At 35.2% G+C, this 25,702-nt stretch overlaps 1 protein-coding gene across 1 annotated transcript in view; it reads right to left on the reverse strand.

The window, feature by feature from the left end:
- Positions 1-25,702, reverse strand: part of LOC145267065 (protein unc-79 homolog) — a gene marked incomplete in the record, with an annotated part of 244,654 nt that overhangs the window by 44,970 nt on the left and 173,982 nt on the right. Inside the window, 5 exon segments of the mRNA XM_080123020.1 lie at positions 1,325-1,440; positions 4,846-4,884; positions 7,392-7,631; positions 18,325-18,493; positions 22,702-23,071. Coding sequence (XP_079979146.1) covers positions 1,325-1,440; positions 4,846-4,884; positions 7,392-7,631; positions 18,325-18,493; positions 22,702-23,071 — 934 coding nt within the window.

Consider the following 25,702-nt stretch of genomic DNA (forward strand, 5'->3'; position numbering starts at 1 on the left):
TGGGTATAAAAAAGAATAATATGTAATTCCATTCAGTATGGATCTGACAATGGAAGATTCAAATAGAACAAAAACTTTGATTTAGAAGACAAAAAAATCCAACCTTGATCACCCTTTGGGGCTGTGGCGCAGTGGATAGAGGCATTGAATCTCTACAGTTCCAGATGAGAATTGTTTGAAGATAACGGTTTCAATCCTAGCCAAAGCAGGCTAGAAACGGAGACATGTGCATGCAAGTATTATGTTTTTTCTAAACAGTTCAATTTTTGTAAGTAAAAAAAACAAAAAAGTACTCAAGTTGAGATCGAAACCAAAACTTAAAGACAGTGAGTAAAGTATGATAACTATTAGGCCAGCTTGACATGGTCTTTAAAAGGTGTTTTCAAACCTACTTATTCTTAACATAAGTAATCTATCATGTGGATGATTCACACATGTGCATTCGTCAAACTGTCCCTTATATAATACTAGCAGGGCTACCCGGCATTGCCCAGGGCAAAAGTGTAAAACCTCTAGCTCTTTCCATTGTCCTACCCCTCTTTCTTATCTGCCCAGCCCATTCATCTCTCAGGATATACACACATCCGCACTTTTAAAGATTATTCAATATGTCAGCATAAGGGAAATAATCCCTTAAAAGAAAACAGAGTTATTTAGTTAATGCATCAAATAGATAGACAACAGACCCCTCTCCCGGAAATCTGCACCAGTTTAGGGTAAAAGAAAATACTAACTTTGTGGGTGTTTGTTTTGTCATTTTGGACTTTTACCTGGACATACACACATACAGCTGCCCTTTATATTTTACATTTTTCAAGGTAAGATATTTTGTTTTAGCACATTTCTGACAACAAGGGAAGAATTGCTGTTTTCTAGGTTGGTTGGTTGGTTGGTTGGTTGGTTTTATTTTACGGCATATCAACCCTTTTGGGTTATTTAATGCCAAATCCAGTGATTTTGAAGAACAATTTTTTAATAGAGTATATTTGTTTTTTAAGTCGGTTTCTATTCAACCCATAGTTAGGACCCTAACAGGTACTATCACTCAGAGTGAACCTGGGAGCAATGGCAATTAAAGGGTGGCTCCACACTCCCCAAAGTCCACAAGCTGGGGCCTCACCATCGGATATAGTTTAAGATCATATCCAGGACCTTCTAGGTTGGAATCTATCCATATATAGCATTAATCATTAGGAAGAGTTTTGGAACTTGAAGCAGTATTTTATTTTTAATTCTTTATATCAAGTGGCCTCATGCCTTATCTGAAACAATTTCCACCAAAAAATAAAAAACAAAGAAAACCCTGTAAAACTTTTTAGCCTACCTTCAAAATTACTTTGAAACAGGACTGGGAAGATTCCGTTAGGCGCCAGATGATGAAGACTACAGCGCAAAAATTGACGGGCGATGCTGACACAATTGCCAGGAACCATCAGATTACTACAGAAAGGAAAAAAAAGAATTAAATGTTATATTTCTAAATTTTTGAGATGAGGATTGACACTAAAATATTAATTTACTTGTCCATACATCCAGTGTCACAAAAAAAACATCATCATCACAAACATCAGTTAATGAGAAATGAATTACCTCCCTTTATAGTCGCATATTGTTTAAAATCTAAAATATTAAGTTACTTGTCCGTACGTCCAGTGTCACAAAAAAAACAAAAACATCATCATCTTAGACATTAATTCATAGTCGCTCTTTATCAGTTAAAAATCATTAAAACTATTCCCTCTCCCAAAATTTTCAAAAAAACAAAAACATGGCTGTCTGTTTATGGTTTCAAATTGGCTATTTTGTTTTAGAATTAAAAAAAAAAATGTCATGTTGAGAAAAGACTAATTTTCTTTTTTTGATTATAGTTTCTTTTTAAAATTAAAAAAAAAAATGTGCAAGTCAACTGACATCTTTATAATCTATATAAAAAATTATTCAGAAACAAAACAATGTGTTGTATGTTGAATTTCCATCGAAAAAAAATCCAAATTTTTTAATTAAAATTTTTTTTTAGCTTTAAAAGGTTAAACGAAGAATTTACTAAAAAACTTGTTTTAAATTTGTCGTTATTTTGTTTTATTCTATTTTTTATTCATTTTATTTATGCGTTTTAAAAATTTTCAACTTCCGTGGAATTTCCACGGGTTCTGCTAGTTCGTGTTATTTGACTTATTCGGGAATACTGTTCTCATGTTGAATGTTATTTTCACAACGTTTTGATCGATGAACCTCTGATCTTCTTTAGGTGTATCTTGTCAAACTCTGAAATCTTTTACTTGAAGGTCAGAGGTTATGAAATGCATGTTTCTTCACAAGGTACTTGTACAGTTTAATCAAGACATTAAAAAAATGAAAATATCGAAAAAAGGTTATATTGTACATATCCGTTTTGGACTGAAGATCTTCCCCTAAAAATTTCACTTAATTTGATTGAGTAGTTTTTTTTTACAACGGAAAAACACGTTTTTATGAGAGCGCGTTGAAGTCAGCCATTATGGAATTTGTTGAACACGCCATGGGGAGATAAATCCATGTAAAGGGCCAACAACTCCCCATCTTTAATACTAGCTTTTCTTCCTAAAAATCGAACCTTTTGCTTGATATCATAAAACAACTGTTTTTTCACTGTAAAACAAAAACTACTTGATGAAATTAAGTGAAATTTTTTTTCGGAGAACTTCATTCCATAATAAATACGTACAATTTAAACTTTTTTCGATATTTTCATTTTTTAATGTCTTGATTAAACTGTACAAGTACCCTTCGTAAATATCAGGCATTTTAACTTCTGTTAGTACTTAACAAAAAAAAGTGAACCTTCTAATTTTGAAGGATCTAAACTGTCTTTTTTTTAAATTCTTAGAAAATCCTCATGCATTAAAAGAATATATTTGACTTTGCTCATATAGAATACAGAATAGTTTATTCGATTGACGTTTTTTCTTTTTTTTTTTATACTAAATATAGGATTTATTGGTGTTAAAGCAAAGATTAGTATTTATGTAAATTTATGAATTACCTCCATAAAATTCCCATTCACATACAGTTGTGTACTTCTAACTTTGCTGTTTTTAAAACCAATATGGTCAGAATTAACTATCTTGTGGAAGTCAGTTTCCTTATTAGACCCATTGCCTTAAATTGGCGTCCGGTTTCATAATTTCTCCACTATAACAAGATGACGCTTTAAGTCACACACGGATAGTGGTTCACGCAACTATCATTTGTTTTTCATAAAGTTTCAAGCCAAGTGTTAGATGTGGATTGGTTATTTGGATTATTTAAACTACTGTTCTCATCTTGAGTGTTATGTAACCTTCGTAGCCTCGTAGGAGATGTCCTTTTCTCTTCTCTGCAACCTCTATCTCACAGAAGAGATGTTGCGAGTTTGTCTCTGCTTTATCGTTATTTTCATGGCAAGTGCTCGGCTGAGCTCCAATCTATGGTCCCCCCCTCGCCAGACTTTCACAAGAAACACCCATCTAGCAGAAAACACTATCACTAATTTCCCCCACTCTTTATCTGTGTCTAAACCTAAACGTAGATTCCATGAACAAAGCTTCTTTCTTAGAACTGCATGCCTGTGAAATTATCTTCCGTTTTCCTGCTTTCCAGCTGACTACAACATGGTGGTCTTCAAGTCTAACATAAACAAGTTTTTGATGAACCGTTCCATATAAGTTAACAAATTTACCAAATTTACATTATTAACGATTACTACGATTACTATATTGTCCAATTTCTACTGTACACTTACACTCTTTAACCCTTATCCTCGAGTGGCCTCTTGGTCATGATAAGTGGTGATGCTTATGTAAAAAACAACAAAAAAAAAAATTTCTCCAGTGTAACAAGATGACGCTTTAAGTCACACACGGATAGTGGTTCACGCAACTATCATTTGTTTTTCATGAAGTTTCAAGCCCATGTGGATTGGTTATTTGGATTATTCAAACTACTGTTCTCATCTTGAGTGTTATGTAACCTTTGATCTCCTTTAGGTGTGTCAAACTCTGGAATCTTATACTTGAAGGTCAGAGGTTACATCAACCAAAACGTGAAAATAATTCAAGATGAGAATAGTAGTCTAAAAAATTTTCTTTTATATTTTGTTCTAATTAATATTTTTTATAAAATTTATATGAATTCGAAATTGTTATAAATTGTTTAATTTTATTATTAATCTGAGGAACTTAACTATAAAAGCAATCATGGAAGTTGTGTTCAATGAATTTTATATGTGTTAACATAGTGTTGTATTTTAAATTTTGTATTGTTTTTATATTTTTATCGGTTTTTGTTTTGTCTATTGGGGAGTTTTTTTGTTTTTAATAACTTCTTTGCATGGTTTTGATACTGTGTGAGCCATAAGAAGATTTTATTTTAATTTCTTTAGTTACAGATACGGGAATTTTTTTGTCAAATTAAAAAAATCAGGAACAGAATTTCAAATAGAACATGCTCTTGTTCCATCAGCCATGATGATCGGATAGAAATCATTACTTGCAGGTGACACTCAAAAATAGCGAATTACTTAAAACTACTATGTCAATAAAATTACGAATACAGTTACTCCCTTTTTTTCTCTGTTTTAAAAATCATTCTGGTCGGATAAAATAATATAAAATAAATTAATTAAATAGAATTACATTTTTTTCTTGACTAAGAACATGTATCAATGTTGCAGAATAGAAAATGGCAAACTAAAAACAAACATTGATTTTGTGAGGTGAAAACTATTGAAAACTTACTTTACTTTATTATATAGATTATAAAAGTTTAAACGGGTGTCATTAATTAAAATAAGAGGCTTAATAAGTAATAATAATATAAAAAAATTACCTGTCAGCATGCCATGGATACGGACTACTTGCTGCAATCCTTGAAAAAAAAAAAAAAAAAAAATACATATATACAAACGAATAAAAAAAATTATAAAGTTAGTTCAGTCTTTATAATTGCTCAGAAAAACAATTGAATGTCCTGTTTTTTTGGGGGTCACCCTGTATATATATTCTACCTTTTTTTGGCAATTTTCTAAGCTATATTTTGAGAAAAATAAAGTTTTAATTTTCGTTCAGTAAAACAAAAGTTATAATAAAATTACTGGTGTTCAAAAGTTCTCAGAATCTGTAGGAAACGGAGAGACGTTTTTTCTGATTGGTGGTTGGTTACCATAGCAACCAAATCTGTTATATTACCTCAAATCGGCTGGGAATGGCGGAGATGATAAGTAATAAGATATAAAAAAAAAGGAAAGTTCCCCCAGTATTTGTGGCAAAGTACTAAAATGGGGATACCCAATTCTCGAAGACAACAATATATATATATATATATATATATATATATATATATATATATATATATATATATATATATAGTCTCATATTTTGCACTCCTTGCAATATTTTCATTTGTTGCACGGCCGCGTTGTTTTCCCTATCACCATGATTACGTTGATTCAGCTACTACTGTTGCTAATAATTCACTGCTGTCCTGATCTGTTGCTCAGCTGTACTGTCACTGATAATTCACTGCTGCTGTGCTCAATCACTCACTGAGCTTTCACTTTAGCTCTCCGGTCAAAACTGACTGCTGACTATTTATTTACTTAATTACGTCTTTTATTTGATTTTTTTTATTTAGTCAATAATAGAAGTTGGTAGTACATTTTTTGATGGATTGTTGACAAAGCAAAGCCTGGAAAAATGATGGATTACATAGAAAAATGCAAGCATGAAAAGTAATATGGTTAAGATTAAACTTAGTAAAGTAAAAGTACTAGTTCTTAAAACTGAAAAAGGAAAAAACAAGAAATTTGTGTAACAAATATAATAAATTTTTAACTGAAAATATTGCAGCATTAAGAATTGATTATATAATGTTAAATTGAATTTTGTTTTAAATTCTTAATGCTGCAATATTTTAAGTTATAAATTTATATTTTTTACTAGAATATCTTGACTTTTTCTTTTCCAGTTTTAACAACTAGTCCTTTTACTTTTCTAAGTTTAATCCTAACCATATTACTTTTCATGCTTGTATTTTTCTATGTAATATATATATATATATATGTGTGTCTGTTACTTCCAGTTCAAAGATGAAAACACTTTTTTTATGTACTTATCCTGATAAGTTTTATTTTTCTTTTAAATCAAAAAGGATATTTATTTATTTATATTTTATGGGGTCTTATTTATATTTTTATGGGGTTTTCAACTTTTAAGTGAAAGAAATATTGGTTATAGTCACCTAACGTACTTCCCAAATTCTGGTGTGGCTGCTACTGGAAGCGGTGACAGTTCCTTCATTTTTTTCTCTGACGCCTGTATCTTTCTTGTGTATGTAGTCTTTTTTTATTATGTTTTTCCCATCTTATTTTAATTAAGATTTATTGGAATTAGTTGGGGTTTTTTTTTTAAATTATTGAAACAATTTCTGCATTTTTTTTTTTTTTTTAAATTATTGGAAAAACATTTTGCACTTTTATTTTTAAAAGAATTATTGAAAACACATTTTGCACTTTTTTTTTAAAAGAATTAATGAAAACACTTTTTGCACTTTTTTTAAAGAATTATTGAAAACACTTTTTGTTCTTTTTTTTAAAGAATTAATGAAAACACTTTTTGCACTTTTTTTAAAGAATTATTGAAAACACATTTTTCACTTTTTTTTTAAAGAATTAATGAAAACACTTTTTTTGCACTTTTTTTTTTTTAAAAGAATTAATGAAAACACTTTTTGTGCTTTTTTTAAAAAAAATTATTGAAAACACTTTTAAAAATCTTTTAAAACTATTTTGGGAATATTATGTATTGAATATGTTTTTTAATGATGTTTGAAATTTTGTTATTTTGATTTTAATAATTTCATTTGTTATTACGATTTCAAAAATTTTATTTATATACTTTTATAAACATATTTATTATATAAATTCAAATAAGAAATATTATTTTTAAAATTAAAAAAATATATAATTTTAAAATTTCATAAACATATTATAAAATTTCAAATAAAATAAAAACTTATTTTATTTAAAAAAAATTTAATAACATTTTTTTGTGTTATTAAAAGTGCAAATAATGACCAATTGTGTTATTTTTTATCTTTTTATAATTTTGTTAATTTTTATTGCATAATTTTCAATAATGTCCTTTTCTTCTATTTTATTTCAATAAATCTCTTCACAATAGAAATACAGAAGAATAATAAAAGTGAAGGAACTGCTTTGTCTTGTCAGCACAACAGCCACACCGGAAATTAGGATGTTACTTAGCTGACTATAACTGAAATATTAAACAAATAATTTTTTTAATCCTAAAAATCGGTGAAAATGAGTGATTTACATAAACTGCCTAGATTGATACAAAAACTAAGGTGTAATTTACCTGGCAACGGATTGCAGACTGTCTAACACGATCGGCATTGCTAACGCTGGTTCTCGATAGATAAATGTGGACAAAGCTATTATACAAAGGCCAATCGTTTCTTCGTCATATTGTTCTAGAATTGCATGACATTCCGGACATCTGTCGGCCATAATATTTTCACCGTAACGCTGATATTGTGGCCTCGTCTGCTTCTTCGCTTGGCTCTTGTTCAGCAATTCACTGCGCCGGGATCTTCGCCTGCAAACAAATAAATTTTAAAATCAACTGAAGAAGATAGTAAGATTAAGATATGGCCGTGTAAAAACAATGTTAAAATCGGTATTTTTTCATAAGGCTAGAATAGTGGAAAATTCCATTATATAATTAAAAAACAGGATTCTTCTCAGCATTTGTATGACATTTCACACTCCAACCTGTTCAATTCAGTTCCAAGAACTCGACTCTCTTGCCCTCTTGACTTGAGTCTTTTATAACGTCCTTTGGGGGACGAAGCTTCATTGATATGCAAATCAATGCACATAAAACTACATTAATGATCCTTAAAGATCATCTCATGACCCCATGCCAGATCGGCAATCACATTAACTTCAAACACCGCTAGACACTACTAGCCCCTCGAACACCGCTAGACACTACTAGCCCCTCGAACACCGCTAGACACTACTAGCCCCTTGAAAACCGCTAGACACTACTAGCCTCTCGAACACCGCTGAACACTACTAGCCTCTCGAACACCGCTAGACACTACTAGCCCCTCGAACACCGCTAGACACTACTAGCCCCTCGAACACCGCTAGACACTACTAGCCCCTCGAACACCGCTAGACACTACTAGCCCCTCGAACACCGCTAGACACTACTAGCCTCTCAAACACCGCTAGACACTACTAGCCTCAAACACCGCTAGACACTACTAGCCTCAAACACCGCTAGACACTACTAGCCTCTCAAACACCGCTAGACACTACTAGCCTCTCGAACACCGCTAGACACTACTAGCCCCTCGAACACCGCTAGACACTACTAGCCCCTCGAACACCGCTAGACACTACTAGCCCCTTGAAAACCGCTAGACACTACTAGCCTCTCGAACACCGCTAGACACTACTAGCCCCTCGAACACCGCTAGACACTACTAGCCCCTCGAACACCGCTAGACACTACTAGCCCCTCGAACACCGCTAGACACTACTAGCCCCTTGAAAACCGCTAGACACTACTAGCCTCTCGAACACCGCTGAACACTACTAGCCTCTCGAACACCGCTAGACACTACTAGCCCCTCGAACACCGCTAGACACTACTAGCCCCTCGAACACCGCTAGACACTACTAGCCCCTCGAACACCGCTAGACACTACTAGCCCCTCGAACACCGCTAGACACTACTAGCCTCTCAAACACCGCTAGACACTACTAGCCTCAAACACCGCTAGACACTACTAGCCTCAAACACCGCTAGACACTACTAGCCTCTCAAACACCGCTAGACACTACTAGCCTCTCGAACACCGCTAGACACTACTAGCCCCTCGAACACCGCTAGACACTACTAGCCCCTCGAACACCGCTAGACACTACTGGCCTCTCGAACACCGCTAGACACTACTAGCCCCTCGAACACCGCTAGACACTACTAGCCCCTCGAACACCGCTAGACACTACTAGCCCCTCGAACACCGCTAGACACTACTAGCCCCTCGAACACCGCTAGACACTACTAGCCTCTCAAACACCGCTAGACACTACTAGCCTCAAACACCGCTAGACACTACTAGCCTCTCAAACACCGCTAGACACTACTAGCCCCTCGAACACCGCTAGACACTACTAGCCCCTCGAACACCGCTAGACACTACTAGCCCCTTGAAAACCGCTAGACACTACTAGCCTCTCGAACACCGCTGAACACTACTAGCCTCTCGAACACCGCTAGACACTACTAGCCCCTCGAACACCGCTAGACACTACTAGCCCCTCGAACACCGCTAGACACTACTAGCCCCTCGAACACCGCTAGACACTACTAGCCCCTCGAACACCGCTAGACACTACTAGCCTCTCAAACACCGCTAGACACTACTAGCCTCAAACACCGCTAGACACTACTAGCCTCAAACACCGCTAGACACTACTAGCCTCTCAAACACCGCTAGACACTACTAGCCTCTCGAACACCGCTAGACACTACTAGCCCCTCGAACACCGCTAGACACTACTAGCCCCTCGAACACCGCTAGACACTACTAGCCCCTCGAACACCGCTAGACACTACTAGCCCCTCGAACACCGCTAGACACTACTAGCCCCTCGAACACCGCTAGACACTACTAGCCTCTCGAACACCGCTAGACACTACTAGCCTCTCGAACACCGCTAGACACTACTAGCCTCTCAAACACCGCTAGACACTACTAGCCCCTCAAACACCGCTAGACACTACTAGCCCCTCGAACACTGTTAGACACTACTGGCCTCTCGAACACCGCTAGACACTACTAGCCTCTCGAACACCGCTAGACACTACTAGCCCCTCGAACACCGCTAGACACTACTAGCCCCTCGAACACCGCTAGACACTACTAGCCCCTCGAACACCGCTAGACACTACTAGCCCCTCGAACACCGCTAGACACTACTAGCCCCTCGAACACCGCTAGACACTACTAGCCTCTCGAACACCGCTAGACACTACTAGCCCCTCGAACACCGCTAGCCACTACTAGCCCCTCGAACACCGCTAGACACTACTAGCCCCTCGAACACCGCTAGACACTACTAGCCTCTCGAACACCGCTAGACACTACTAGCCTCTCAAACACCGCTAGACACTACCAGCCTCTCAAACGCCGCTAGACACTACTAGCTCCTCGAACGCCGCTAGACACTACTAGCCCCTCGAACACTGCTAGACACTACTAGCCCCTCGAACACCGCTAGATACTACTAGCCTCTCGAACACTGCTAAACACTACTAGCCTCTTGAACACCGCTAGACACTACTAGCCCATCGAACACCGCTAGACACTACTAGCCCCTCGAACACTGCTAGACACTACTAGCCTCTCGAACACCGCTAGACACTACAAGGCCCTCGAACACCGCTAGACACTACTAGTCTCTCGAACACCGCAAGACACTACTAGCCTCTTAAACACCGCTAGACACTACTAGCCTCTCGAACACCGCTAGACACTACTAGGCCCTCAAACACTGCTAGACACTACTAGCCCCTCGGACACCGCTAGACACTACTAGCCTCTTGAACACCGCTAGACACTACTAGTCTCTCGAACACCGCAAGACACTACTAGCCTCTTAAACCCCTCAAAAGTCAATCAAATCATAATTCTCCATTATATGACAGTGATTAGAAAAAAGACTGACTTGAATCACATTTCAATCTTCTATTTCTCGACGCTTTCAATTTTCAAAATTCAACGCGAATCGTTTAATATTTCCATTTTTCAATGCATTCAATTTTCCAAGTTTAATCCAAAACGTTTAATATTTCCATTACTCAACGCTTTCAAATTTCAAAATATCACTTTCATCTCGGTCGCATCGACTTTATATTTCATGCCAGAATAGCTTTTAATTTTAAAAGAAAGGATTCTTCTCAGCACCCGTATGATATTCCACACTTTTTTTTTTTTTTTACACCGGAGTCACCACTTATCAAGGCTCAGAGGCCACTCGAGGATAAAGGTTAATGAGTATGCATTAGTTAATGTGATTATAGTGTTAGTAAACATCTCCAACCTGTTCAATTTGATTCCAAGAACTAGACTCCCTTGCCTTCTCGACTTTAGTCTTTTATAACGTATTTTTGGGGACAAAGGCCTCATTGATATGCAAATCAAGAGGAAACAATAAAAACAGAGATGAGAAAAAGAGAGTGGGAGAGGTAAGAAAAAAGAGAGAGAGAGAGAGAGAGAAAGAGGGAAATTTTTTAAAGTCATACCCAGGATGAGAGGAGAGAGTGGGAAGAGTAGAAGAACCAGATAGATAGTAAAGGAAATTATTGACAGTGGTGGTATCTAGATGAGTGTTTGTTGCGAATGCTTTACATGAGGGACGGATAAATACTGAAGTTCAGTCGAACACCTCCTATAGAAATAATGATAGAGCAGACATAATTTGCAAGTTAGAGTTAGAGCTCTGTGTGGGAATATTGGATTACAAGCAATTTTTTTGGAATATTTAAAAAAAAAAAAAAAAAGTGAAATTATAATAATAAACAGGAAAAACACGGAGATGCAATAAACAAAATTACTGTGCATTCATGACATGAAAGTTTCATCTCTCTGTTGCAGATATTGGTGCGAGACTAAGAAAGCATGATTAGAATCTGAGATGCATCATTGGATTCCTGAAAAAAGTGCATTGAGAATGGTGGTGACTATGTAGAAAAGTAAATTCTGGAGCATTAAAGGTTGCTCATTTTAATGGTACCACTCTCATCTTTATAGCCCTTCAACATTTTGAGTTTAAAAAAAAAAAAAGAGGCATTACTTCTTTGAATGACCCCTGCACACACACATATATATATATATATATATATATATATACTTGTTTATTGTTATATAAACATGTTTACATCCCGCTGCTAAAACAGCCATTTGTTTCAATCAAACAACAGATATCATCAGGCAGCGACTTGACTATTCAAATGTTCAATGAATAATGGATTTTTTTTTTTTTTTTTTTTTAGGTAGGAACTCTTTAAAGGTTGGAGTTAAAAAAACCTTAAACCCCAGAACTTTAATTATAAGAGGTAAAGAGGGAGGGGAAATCTAAAGAAAACTAATAAAAAAAATATAATGGAGAGAGAATGATGAGGAGGAGAAGAAAGAAATAGAGAAAGAAAATAAACAGGGAAAAAAAAAATATGGATATGAAAAAGAAAAAGCCGATATAAAGTGTTATATTCCTAAATACTTAGGAAATAAAGACAAACGTGAGTTACACCGAGTGGTATGTGTAATGGGGTTTATTTATAATACAGAAACGTAAGGCTGCTCGCCTAAGGTAAATAGAAGTACATAGTAACAAGTATGGGGAAGAAAGTCTGATAATCAACACGTAAGACTATCCGTCTTACTGCGACTGCTTGTCTGCCGCTGTCTGCCAAACAGTCCCATATATATATACAGTTTGTAACCGGTGTATAGCCAGTTATGTTCCTTCACAACACCTCCCCCTGAAGCTGAAATCTTCCTGATTTTAGCTTAAATACCTCTTCCTTTTAGGGTCAGGGCTTAATCTCCTGGTAACTTTTCTCTTTCTTGCGCTTTTCCTTCTGGTCAGCGCTACCCGGGGTAAAGGTTTCTGTCCAGCCCGTATGGTCGGTTCAGGCGAAATATTCATTGTTTGCGGTACACACGCTGGTTTTGGTATATCAAAAATATCGCACAATGTTTCCATTGGTGTCTCTTCCACATTTGGAGACAGTCTGGGACGTATTTGATTTCTGTGTCTTTTGCAGACAAAACTTAATCCTTGGATGGTATAGACCATGCTCCCAATCCTTTTTTTGATAATACCTTCAACCCACTGATTTCGTCCATTTTGAAAATTTTTGAAATATACATTTTCACCTGGGGAGAAGCACTTGGTATTAAGGTTTTCTTTTTTGAAAACTTTCTTTTTCTCTGGTAGCAGCCTATCGAAGACAGATCTTATCTTTCTTGCAAACATTAGCTCAGCCGGGGAAGAATTGACATTATTATTAGGATTTGGTGTCACCCTGTAAATTGCTAAAAATGTTTGAATACATTGTTCGTCTGTGTCCGTAGTAAGATTTTTCTTAAGTGCCCTTTTAAACGTATCTACAAATTTTTCGGCCAACCCATTCGATCGTGGATGGTACACAGGTGTTGTCATATGTAGAATATTTAGTGAGTCACAGAATTCTTTGAATTCATGAGCAGTAAATGCTGTTCCATTATCGCTCACTAAGGTTTTTGGCACTCCAAAACGGCTAAAAATTTCATTAAGCGCACTCACAGTGTTTTTTGCTGTTGGATGTCTAAACTTAAATATTTCTGGCCATTTTGAAAAAGAATCTACAATAATCAAGTAAAAATAACCATTTATAGGTCCCGCATAATCAATATGCAGACGTGACCAGGGTAGGTCCGTCTTTGGCCATGGCGTCGTTTTTACTGGAGGATCTCGAGCTGCTAATTGACATCCTCTGCATGTCTTGACACATTTTTCAACTTCCTTGTCCATACCAGGCCAGTACACATATCCTCTCATAAGGGATTTCATTCTCGAAATGCCCGGATGACCTGTATGAAATTCCTTCAGAATTTTCCTCTGTAACGTTAGTGGAATTACGATCCTCTCACCATACATGAGCACATCTTCACAGATGGAAAAAGGCGTTGTTTGATCTACCTTTTTATTTTTTTTTATCCATCCCAATTGATTTTTCATTTTCTTAATGAAAATGTCATTTACTGCCTCTTTTTTTATTTTTTCGAAAGTTACCGGAAGTTCACTTATCATATTACACATTGAACTTGTACATTCACTTTCGTCTTTAAGCGCAGCAATTACCGTTTCTTCGAAACTTTCGCTTCTTTTAGGGATCAACCGTGATAATGCATCTGCGTGTCCTAACTTTTTTGAGGATACATGTTCCATCTTAAACTGATAGTTTAAGAGGGTTACAGCCCATCGCTGTAATCGATTCGCAGTATGTGTGGGAATGCCTTTCTTTGATCCAAATATGGTAAGTAGGGGTTTATGGTCGGTTTGCAAAATAAAAGATCGTCCATGGAGAAATCGATTGTACTTTGTAATTCCAAATATTATCGACAGCGCCTCTTTTTCAATTTGGCTGTAATTTTTCTCCGCTGCAACCAACGTTCTTGAAGCATGGGCGATAGCTTTTGTCCTACCATCCTCATACTTGTGAAGTAATACAGCGCCAACACCGTAATCACTGGCGTCCGTTGCTAGTATTAGTTCCTTTTCTGGATTGAAATGTGCCAATGCTAAGTCTGACAGTAGACATCTTTTGATATTTTGGAAAGCAGATTCACATTCCTTATTCCAGTTCCATTTAACACCCTTTTTCAGTAACTCGTTAAGAGGAGCTCTTAAATTATGTATGTTAGGGATGTAAATTGCATAGTATTGAACTAATCCCAAAAACGATTTTAATTTTGTCACTGAATCTGGAGCAGGCATCTTTTCAATTGCTTCAGTCCTTTGTGGATCCGGTCTTCGACCCTCTTTGTCGATTATTTGACCTAGATATTTAATTTTTTTCATAAAAAAATCGCATTTTTCTGGGCTCAATTTAAAACCAAATTCCTGTATTCTTTTGAATACTTCTTTTACATGCTTCTTATGATCTTGCAAATTTTCACTTTTAATTAGGATATCGTCAAGGTAGGCCATTGAAAATTCCAACCCTGCCAGCATCGTGTCCATAATTTGCTGGAAAATAGCAGGAGCAACCTTTAATCCAAAAGGAAGCCTCTTTAGCTTAAAAATGCCCTTATGAGTATTTATGCCTAAGTATTTGGAGCATTCATCGCTGATCTTAATTTGCAAGTAAGCATCTGAGAGGTCTATCTTAGAAAAAATTTTTCCTCCGTTAAGCTTAGAGAACAGATCTTCTGCGGACGGAAGGGGATAATTATGGTCCAATAGACAGTCATTTAAACCCGTTGAAAAATCTCCACAGACCCTTATTCTGTTATTTTTTTTCTTTACATACACGGTTGGACTTGCCCAATCTGTGTGGTTAACTTTTTCAATGACTTCCAGTTGTTGAAGTCTATCCAACTCTTTTTCGATTGCGTCCATCGCTGAAAAAGGCACATTCCTTTTAGGTTTGAATACTGGAGTGGCATTTTTCTTTAATTCAAATTTTGCCTCTGTCTTAATACAGAGTCCTAGTCCTTCGGCAAAAACATTGGGAAATTCAGTTTTCAAATCCTTCAGGAAGTCTTCCCTTTGGTTTGCTTTTTCTGCAGTTAAAACGTTACAAAACGAATTTATGGGTTTCTCCCATAAATTAAACAGGACAATCCAATCTACCCCAAACAGGCATGTATTCTTTCCTGGTACGACGTACACTTTGGATTTATGAGTCTGGTTAGCGAATGTCACTTTGCATTTTAATTCTCCCTTGAACTCTAATCTTTTGCCGCACACACTTCTCGCCGTCTTTCTGGTTTTCGTTAATTCAGGTCGACCTATCCTTTTCCATATATCTTCATTTATAATACTAATATCTGCACCGCTATCCAGAAGCAATGTAACCAGATGTCCATTTATCCGAACATCAACATATTTCCGTCTTTCGCAGCTTTTTTCTTTATTCATGCGAAGCGTATTTACATTATCGGTCCCTTGTCTTTTCTTCTGGGCACAGTATGTTCCCTTGTGACCTCTGAGACCACATTCATAACATATTTTGTTCCTAAACCAGCAGGTCTTATTGTTGTGTCTTAAACTACCACAACATTTACACTTTAGCTTTGGGTCTTTGTATCCTTTAAGGATCCTGTGTTCTTGGAACCTGGACTTTCTTGTGGTCCCTTGCCTTTTTACTTGCTGCACCTTAAAAATATTTTTCTCTTCAATGCGAGTGTTGTCTTTCTTTATGTTAATCAGACGTTGACACTCTTCAGTGACTTTTTGCAATGTTATGTTAGGATCCGCCTCCATAATTGTTAGGATCCGTGAACGTATATCTTTGTCCCTTGGTGCTGTGAGACCTTGTACAAAGATTAAACATTTAAATTGGTCTGCGGAAATTTCATTCAATTTAAATGATTCGCATAAACAGTTCACAGTGCAAGCATATTCTAGATAGTCTTCAGCTTCTGCCTTCTGAATGTTCAAACATTTGTATCTAGAGTGAAATAGGCTATCCCTTTTATCAAATATTTTCGACAAGGTACTAATTGTTTCCTCGAACGAAACCTCCTCCGGTTTTTTTGGTAGAATTAGATTTGCATACTTGGTGTTTTCATCAGTACCCAGTTTTTGTAGTAGCAGGGTAACTTTTTCCTCATCGGTCCAGTCTAAACATCTTTTCGTAAAAATTGTTTCGTATCTTCTGTAGTATGCAGGGAAAGTAACACCAGTATCCGGGGAGTAACGAAATTCCGTTAGTGAATTTGAAATACCCTCGGCAGAAAAATTAGTCTTCTTCCCGGTCGACGTTAGAATTAGCTTTTCTAAATTCTTTTGCTGTGTCGACATTTGTCGTTGTAGTATGTTTGTTTGTTCTTGTTGTGCCTCTAAAGTTTTTTGTGTTCTTTCTTGTTGTTGTTGCAGCTGTTGCTGTAGCTGTTGTTGTTGAATTTGTTGTTGTTGTTGTTGTTGCGCTAAAAATTGTTGAGTCATTTTTGTCTGTTCCTGGATGCTAAGGGCTAGAGCCTTAGTTAACTCTGCTAATTGTTCCATGTTAGCTTCTAGTACAAAAATGTCTTTTCGAATTCTACACAATAATTCCAAAGAAAAATCGTAAATTTACGTATATCGTAAATTAGTAGCAATATGCAGACACAACACGTTTCAACAAAGTTCATCCATAGTAATTCAACAGGCTTTGTAAAATAATTCTTTTTTTTTTTTTTTTTTTTTTTTTCAACAACGTAAGTTCATACACAAAATATTTCTTACTTCCCACGACAAATAGTTCCAATTATTTATATAAAGGCAATAACAAACAATTAATTTTCCAAAAAAAAAAAAATATATGGCTGCCGTTCCCACGTGGCATAAAATGGTACAATAGTCGTTGTATTTATATTTTTTCTTTCGAAACTCGTAATCCTTTAGTGTAGTTTCGAATTCAACTTGCGACCATTTTTTTTTTTTTTTTTTTTTTTTACTTGTCAAAATAAATATAAATTCCACTTTACCTTGAACATGTTTCTATAATTTCTTGTGAGTTCTTTACGAAGAAAAATCAGTACTTTTCGCTACTTTAGGTAGGAAAAATTTTTAAATTCATTGACGCACGTGGTCAAAAATCCTTGTGTAGTTTGTTTTTTTCGTAAAACAAAAAATCCTTGCATTGTACACAGTCCTTGGTACGGTAATTTATCTCTGTTAAGAGAAAGAACATCCTTTCGTCGCCATTGTTATATTCCTAAATACTTAGGAAATAAAGACAAACGTGAGTTACACCGAGTGGTATGTGTAATGGGGTTTATTTATAATACAGAAACGTAAGGCTGCTCGCCTAAGGTAAATAGAAGTACATAGTAACAAGTATGGGGAAGAAAGTCTGATAATCAACACGTAAGACTATCCGTCTTACTGCGACTGCTTGTCTGCCGCTGTCTGCCGCTGTCTGCCAAACAGTCCAATATATATATACAGTTTGTAACCGGTGTATAGCCAGTTATGTTCCTTCACAACATAAAGGGTTATTATAAAGAAAATAAGGGCTAGAAGAGAAAAGAAAGAATGATGAAATATAGTTAAAGAGAGAAAGTAAGAATTAATAGGAAGGGAAGTTTAAAATGTTAAGAAAATAGAGAAAAAGAGAAAAAAGATCTGCGTGTCAACTAATTTATGGACAATTATATACAATGACGAGACGTGTTATTACAACAACACAAACAAAAAACACAATCTTAGCGTTAAAAGTGTACATGTCAAAAGTGACAGCGAATGTAAGCAACCAACATATTTATCATCTCACATACGTCCATATTATCAGCTCTTTTTATTGAGCACTATCTAACAACCTCGTTGAATTCACTAGTCTATTACTTTTGAATAAAAAAAACCTGAGTATATATATATATATATATATATATATATATAAGATTGAAAGCATGAAAAGTTAGCTTCAATCTATACAAATAATCTTTTAATTCTTTTGAAGGGAGAGTGGTCCTAAGCTTCATAGCAAAAGAAAAAACATGTTAAGAGATTCAACTCACGTAGACTTGTTGGTCGTTTCTTCTTGGAGAGCAGCTGAAGCATTCTCGGAAAGTTCTGGAAAAATCTTCTGTAGCTCCACAGTTGTAAGCCCAGTTTTCCTTGCTTTTCGCTGTCGATAATTCGGTTTAAACAGGAAATCCCGAGTGAATAAAGTCGCAGGAGAATCATCTGGAAAAAGAAACAACCAAAAAAAAAAAAAACGATCATAAAAAAAGTTGTATCTTGGGTACGCAAGATAATGTTGACTTTGGATTTGGACTAAATAGATTGAGGACATTGCCAAGGCTGCTACAAAGAAGGAAAGCTCCCTTTGCTATGCTAGAAAATTAATCACACCTGAGAGTATATCACTATTTACCTGTGCATGGAGTATTGTTGTCACATCTGGGTTGGTGTATCTATCACTTGTCTTTCACTCTTAGACAAGGTTCAAAAAAGAATCTCAAATAAAAAAACAAAGATTGAAAAACTAAAAATAAAGAAAACAACATATACAACTTTTGAATCGGATCAACCACTTTTGCTGACAGAGAAATACAGAAACAGCCAGAGAAAGTGCCTCGTTTGCATACTCATAGCACTCACTTGGAAATCAGGCAGTTCAAGGTTCACTTCACAGTCATTGTTTCCTTGCAGTGGACACATGCTAGTCATAATCGCTTATCCGTCAGCCTCTCTGCATCATCACCGCAATAATGTAATAAAATAATAGTAAGAAGATTGTTTAGTGCATTCATTCTTTTTTGCGGACTTCGTAGTTATTGTTGCTTCACCGCGTTTCGGCCAACTCATTCTCTGGCCTTCTTCAGGTGATTAACCATGACAGGATAGGAATGTTGAGTCTCGTAACTGTATCCCCAGATATTACTTCCATCGCTGTCCCACCACATATTGGCCAACACATTCATGAGCATGTTTCGGTCAGTCAGTTACTAGTAACCCGACTGACCTCTTCAGGCAATGCTGCTGATATAAAAGCTTAGTCCTCAAGCTTTTGTATAAGCAATATCGTCTGAAGAGGTCTCTAGTTACTTGTAACTGGCTGACTGAAACATGTTCATGAATGTGTAGCGACATAATATAATGCTTATGTAAAACAAATAAAAAGTATATATTGCCCTACTTCGGTATTGAGCACTCTTGTATTAACCTCGTTAAAACTTCATTGGTTGTTTTACTACTGGAAAATGTGCGTGTGTTGTTTGTTTTTGCGATACGTTTTTGAATGAATTCAATTATTTATGAAAGTGCATTTTTATCTAAATGCACGTTGGGAATAATTTTCCCTTTAATCAATTTGGTACCCCCATATGGGGAGCGGCATATAAATTATTTTTAAAATATAATTATCCACTGACACGTGTTACGTCGCCTACGACTCATCAGAGTGGCTGAATCTAGCGAGATTCGAAATTGGGACCCCACGGTAATGAGCCTAAACCCCTTACCGCTCATTCATCTCGCACGGCTGTTTGGATATATCACGATTTACTTAGATGTTGTTTCTTTTTGCTTTTGCGATACACTTTGAATGAATTCAGTCATTTACAAAAGTGCATTTTTACCTAAATGCAAGTTATATTTTAAAAATAATATATATATATATATATATATATATATATATAAAATAAATGAATATTTTATTAATATTATTGGAATTTTTTCCACCTTTTTCCCTTGTACACATTTTTGTGAATTATTCCATGGATTTCTGCCTTTGGGTTATTTTGGACCATCTTCCAATTACGGGATTTCCTTGGATTTTACTTGTGCAAATTGAAATTCAATTAACTTTCTTGAAGTTATATATTTGGATTTTACCATCACTGGATTATTTATCTTCCACCAGACTATCCATTCACGTGTAATCACCTTTTTCTTCACCATATTCCCTCTGCTTCACTTTCTTTGTTTTCAAGTAAGATCTTGACTTACTTGTTGGTTCATCAAATACTTTTGCATGCAAAATCCGATAATGCATTTTACTAATTCCTACCCTCTGATGAGAAGGAAAGTATTTCTTTGAAACTCCGTGGATTAAGGACTATCTACTTATCAAGTGTTTCCTTTTCAGATTAAATATGTTTTTAACTCTTTTTCAAAGTGTCTTTTAATACGTTTTATTAACTGTTTGCTTGTATATATATATATATATATATATATATATATATATATGTGTGTGTGTGTGTGTGTGTGTGTGTGCGTGCGTGCGTGTGTGTATCACAAAAGTGTGTACACCCCTCACATTTCTTCAAATATTTAAGTATATCTCTTCATAGGACAACACTGAAAAAATGCTTTTTGGACACAATGAAAAGTAGTCTGTCTGCAGCATATATATTTCACTCTTCAATTACAATGTCGCAGAGCTGGTGGATATTTGAGACTTTGCGCACCTTCATCTTCTGCTTCAGGATGCCTCAAAAATGTTCTATTGGGTTCAAGTCTGGAGACATGCTTGGCCAGTCCATCACCTTTACCCTCAGCATCTTCAGTAAAGCAGTGGTTGTCTTGGATGTGTGTGTTGGGTCATTGTCATGCTGGAACACTGCTCTGCGATCCAGTTCTGGAGGGAGGGGATCATACTCTGCTGCAATATTTGACAGTATATGTTGGGGTTCATGTTTCCCTCAATGAAATGTAAATCTCCAATACCTGCAGTAATCATGCAGCCCCAGACCATGATATTCCCACCACCATGCTTGACTGTTGGCATGACACACTTATCTTTGTACTCCTCAAATGGGTGCATATGGCTGTCACCCAGGAGGAAGCCTCTTCTGAAGGCAATACACAAGAAAGCCCGTAAACAGTTTGCTGAAGACATATCAACAAAACCCATAGATTACTGGAACCATGTCCTATAGACTGATGAGATGAAATTTAATGTTTGCTTCTGATGGTCTTAAGCATGTGTGGCAGTGACCAGGTGAGGAGTAATTGAAGAGTGGAAGAACATTCCAGTGGCTACATGTGAAGCTCTGGTAAACTCCATGCCTAGGAGAGTAAAGGCAGTTTTGGATAATGATGGTAGCCACACGAAATATTGAGAGTTGACAACTTTTCGTAAGGGGTGTACGCACTTTTGTTGCCAAGAATTTAGCTTTTAATAGCTATATTTTGCGTTATTTTGAGGGGAAAATAAATTAACTGTGTTATATATGCTGCAGACAGACTACTTTTCATTGTGTCAAAAAATTATTTTTAGTGTTGTCCCATGAAGAGATATACTTAAATATTTGAAGAAATGTGAGGGGTGTACTCACTTTTGTGATAGACTGTATATTTTGAGAATATATATATATATATATATATATATATATATATATATATATATATATATACTAGCAAAAGTACTCGTCATTGACTGGGTTCAAAAACAGCCTACAGAAAATGAACTCTGATTTATGAAAATATGATAGGTTATGAAAAGGAAGGGTTGTAAAGAGATAGCTTCCAATTTCGGGGTATCAAAACCAAAGCAAAATATGATGAAAGTAAAAATAAAATAGATAAACCCCATAATTTATTATACCATACCTGTTCACACTGAAACACTTATCACAATATTCTGTGGATTTATATTAAAAAACCTTGTTAAACTTTGTGACATATTTCCATTCTATGGAGGTCAGGCATGAACGAACACCCCATAATTTTATTATACCATATTTCTTCAAACTGAAACATAATTATCAAAGTATACTATAGATATGAAAAGTCTATAGATGCCAGGCACGAACGCAGACCCCACAATTTTATTATACCATCCCTATTTAAGTTAAAACATACTTATCAAAGTATTATTATGTACATCTATATCAAAAACACTTGTAAACGTTTTTTTAAATTTTTAAATTTTTTATTTCCATACTTTGTGGACCAGGCACGAACGCAAACCCCACAATTTTAATGAACCACTGTTCTGCCAGATCAAACAAACCCATTCCTGTGTCTCGATACATCATCTATCATTATATGTAATCATTTTAAAATAGTCAACTATATAGGAGCCTATTCGTGACCAGACACACACACATACACACACAGACATTCAGCTTTATATTATATATGGGTATGGTCGTAAAAGACAATCAGTGAGTCCATGTTTGGAGGTTGTGGTGAATGTGGAATTAGTCTTTAGTTATCATTGCTCCCAGATCCACTTTAATCCGAAGTGGTAATAACTCTTAAGACATCTGGTTCTTCCATATTGGGTTGTCTGAAGATACTAACATAAAAAAACAGATTGGTTTGTTTTGCTTTTTCTTTTTTTCAATAATCTACATACTTTCTGCAAATCAAGATCCCAGGCAATATCTGTTAGCCCTGCTACTACAGATTACATTATCGAGTAAACAGATTTATGTACAAACCTTTGTTCTCGTCTAGTGCCGCGTCTCCAGAATCGGTTGCTGTCTGCTGCTTTTCAGATTCAGCATCGGATGTCTGCCCTTTTTCGCTGTCCTCAGTACTGTCCACTTCGGACAGAGCCTGGTCCCGGCTCCACTCTGAGGTGGTCGTGCCGTCACGCCCACTATTACCATCAGTGGTCGTGCTGCTGGACAGGGTAGATGCCACCGTGGTAGACGCCTTCTGAACTTCGTTCTGCTGCTCAAATTCCAGGATCTGCTGCGCCATCTTCTTCTCCACAGTCGATGGCTGAGAGGATGGGGCATCACCAGTTGCAACGGAAGTTGAGCATGATTCCACATGTAATTCGGCAGCTTCATTTGCATCTTCAGGCTAAAAAAAAAAAAAAGATTAACAAACTAAAAGTAAAGAAAATAAGGAGGTACTGGTACACCCTTTGAATCAGACCAACCCGACTTTTGCCAAGACAGAAATATGGAAACAGTCGGAAAAAGCTGAATCAAAAATAGACTGGCGGCAAAATTAAAATGAGGCTGCATATCAACATACTTAGACGGTTCCCGTAGTACTTTGACTACCTCATATATTCTGACATTACATTAACCAAATTACTTTAACTGTCTCAGGTGTCACAGGACACAGTGGTTCCTATGTTTAAGTGCATTTCAGCAAAAAAAATAAAGAAATGTTTATTTTTATGAAAATGTAATTTTTTTTTCTGAAGAAAATTGCTGAAATAATTCGTAAAAAAGTTAATTTATTTTTTGTTTTCCCATAAATTGTATTTTTTTATGAATAAACTAATGAAAATTAATGAAATAATTATTTTTTATAGGAAAGCTGTTTTTTTTTTTTCTCATAAATTGTATTTTTTGAATAAATTAAAGAAAATTATGAAATAATTATTTTTTTATAAAAAATTTCATTTCTTTTTGGTTTCCCAAAAAAGTTTTATGAATAAACTAAAGAAAATTAATGAAATAATTATTATTAAGTTTATTTTTGGGCGCTTATACAGTTTAGTCAAGACATTAAAAAATGAAAATATTGAAAAAAGTTATATTGTACGTACTCGTTATAGTCTGAAGTTCTCTGAAAAAACAATTTCACTTAATTTCATCAAGTAGTTTTTATTTTATAGCGAAAAAACAATTTGTTACCGAGCAAAAGGTTCGATTTTTAGGAAGAAAAGCTAGTAATAAAAATGGTGAGGGAGTATCGACGCTTTAACTGGAGTTATCTCCCTTTGGCATGTTCAACAAATTTCATAATGGCTGACTTCAATGCACTCTCATGAAAACTTGTTTTTCTGCTGTAAAATAAAAACTACTCGATCAAATTAAATTAAATTTTTTTTCAGAGATCTTCAGTCCAAAACAGATGAGTACAATATAACCTTTTTTTTCAATATTTTCATTTTTTAATGCCTTGACTACAAGTACCAATTTTTTAATAAATTTGATAGTAAAATAACTAAATGAGTTCCTATGTTTAAGTGCGTTTCAGCAAAAATATAAAGGAAGAGATGTTTATATTTATGCAAATGTATTTTTTTTTACTGAAAAAAATTGATGAAATAATTCATAGAAAATTTTATTTTTTGTTTTGCATAAATTGTGTTTTTACTGAAAATTAAATTAATAATTATTTTTCATAGGAAAATTCATTTTTCTTTTGTTTCCCATAAGTTGTGTTTTTTATGAATAAATTAATGAAAATTAATGTAATAATATTTTTAAAAAAGAAATGTTTTTTGAGCTCTAGTGTGTGTGTGTGTGTGTGTGTGTGTGAATTAGCAATAGTAATAGTATTTACACTGCTTCAATACACTGAAATTTGAAAAATTATATAACAGTTTAGATATTGGATATGGAGCCAGGGTGACGCTGATGGAGCAGAGGTGTGCACACATGCACATTCCAGATGAACTTTTGATCTACATTCTTGTGTCCCATAAAAATGACCAGAATTGTAATTGTCACCGAAAACAAATAAGTGTTTACATTCCAGTTCCAAAGGTTATGAATTGCATAATGCAACATACAAAAGAAGAATGTAATATCTTAATATTTACATTCCAAGGAATGTGGGTTGGTGTCTATATAAAAGATAATATAAACAACTGAAAAGGAGAGAGAGAAAGAGAGAGAGAGAGAGATAGAGAGAGAGAGAGGACAGAAGACCAACAGCTGCCGAGCATCGCCGTCACACACAAACAAACCCTTACAACTAAATGTCTCTTTCTTTGTCAATGGGCAAAAAGTTTAATTGTAAATAAAACTTTATATGTTGATAAATTCGTCTCTGTTGATTTTGAGAATAACAACAAAAGAATTCTCAGGTGTATAGATGATTTTAGCAAGCATTTGAAAAGTGTAAACCAGAAAAATATATATACATTCAACAACACAACAGAGACCAGTCAAAATGCAAAAAATAAACATATTTGTTTATCATATATTATTTTATTTTTACTTTTTGGAATCCTTTGAGATGAGACCTTATAATTTGTGTATTCATTCTTTTTGCGGACTGTTATCCTCATTTTCATTGTTGTTTTACCACGTTTCAGCCAACTCAACCTCTGGCCTTTTTCAGGTGGTTAACCGCGATGGTATAAGATGCTATAAAAATTGTTGTGTCTTTCTAGAGTGTAAGAAGATTTCTATTTCCGGATAACTTGTGCACGTGTGCCTATCTATTTATAGAATAAAAGTCGTTACGTTCAGATGTGTAAATATTAAATTTACATTTTTTTTATTTTTTTTTTTAAAAGTCCTAACTTTTTTTTTTTTTTTTTTTTTTAAATTCCTAACTTTATCTACTCTAATAGAGAAAATAATTCCCGGCATTTTGTGTGACAATAGAAAAAAAAAAATGCTGAGTCTTGTAACTGTCTCCCCAGTAATTATGCAACAACTACGTCGATGAGAATAACAGTTTGCAAAAGAATATTTGTTTATTTATTCCAATTTTTTACCCACATAAGAGTTATCATGCTGT

This window comes from Euprymna scolopes, chromosome 42, assembly GCF_053919585.1.
Source record: "Euprymna scolopes isolate OS-2025 chromosome 42, ASM5391958v1, whole genome shotgun sequence".
NCBI lineage: Eukaryota > Metazoa > Mollusca > Cephalopoda > Sepiida > Sepiolidae > Euprymna > Euprymna scolopes.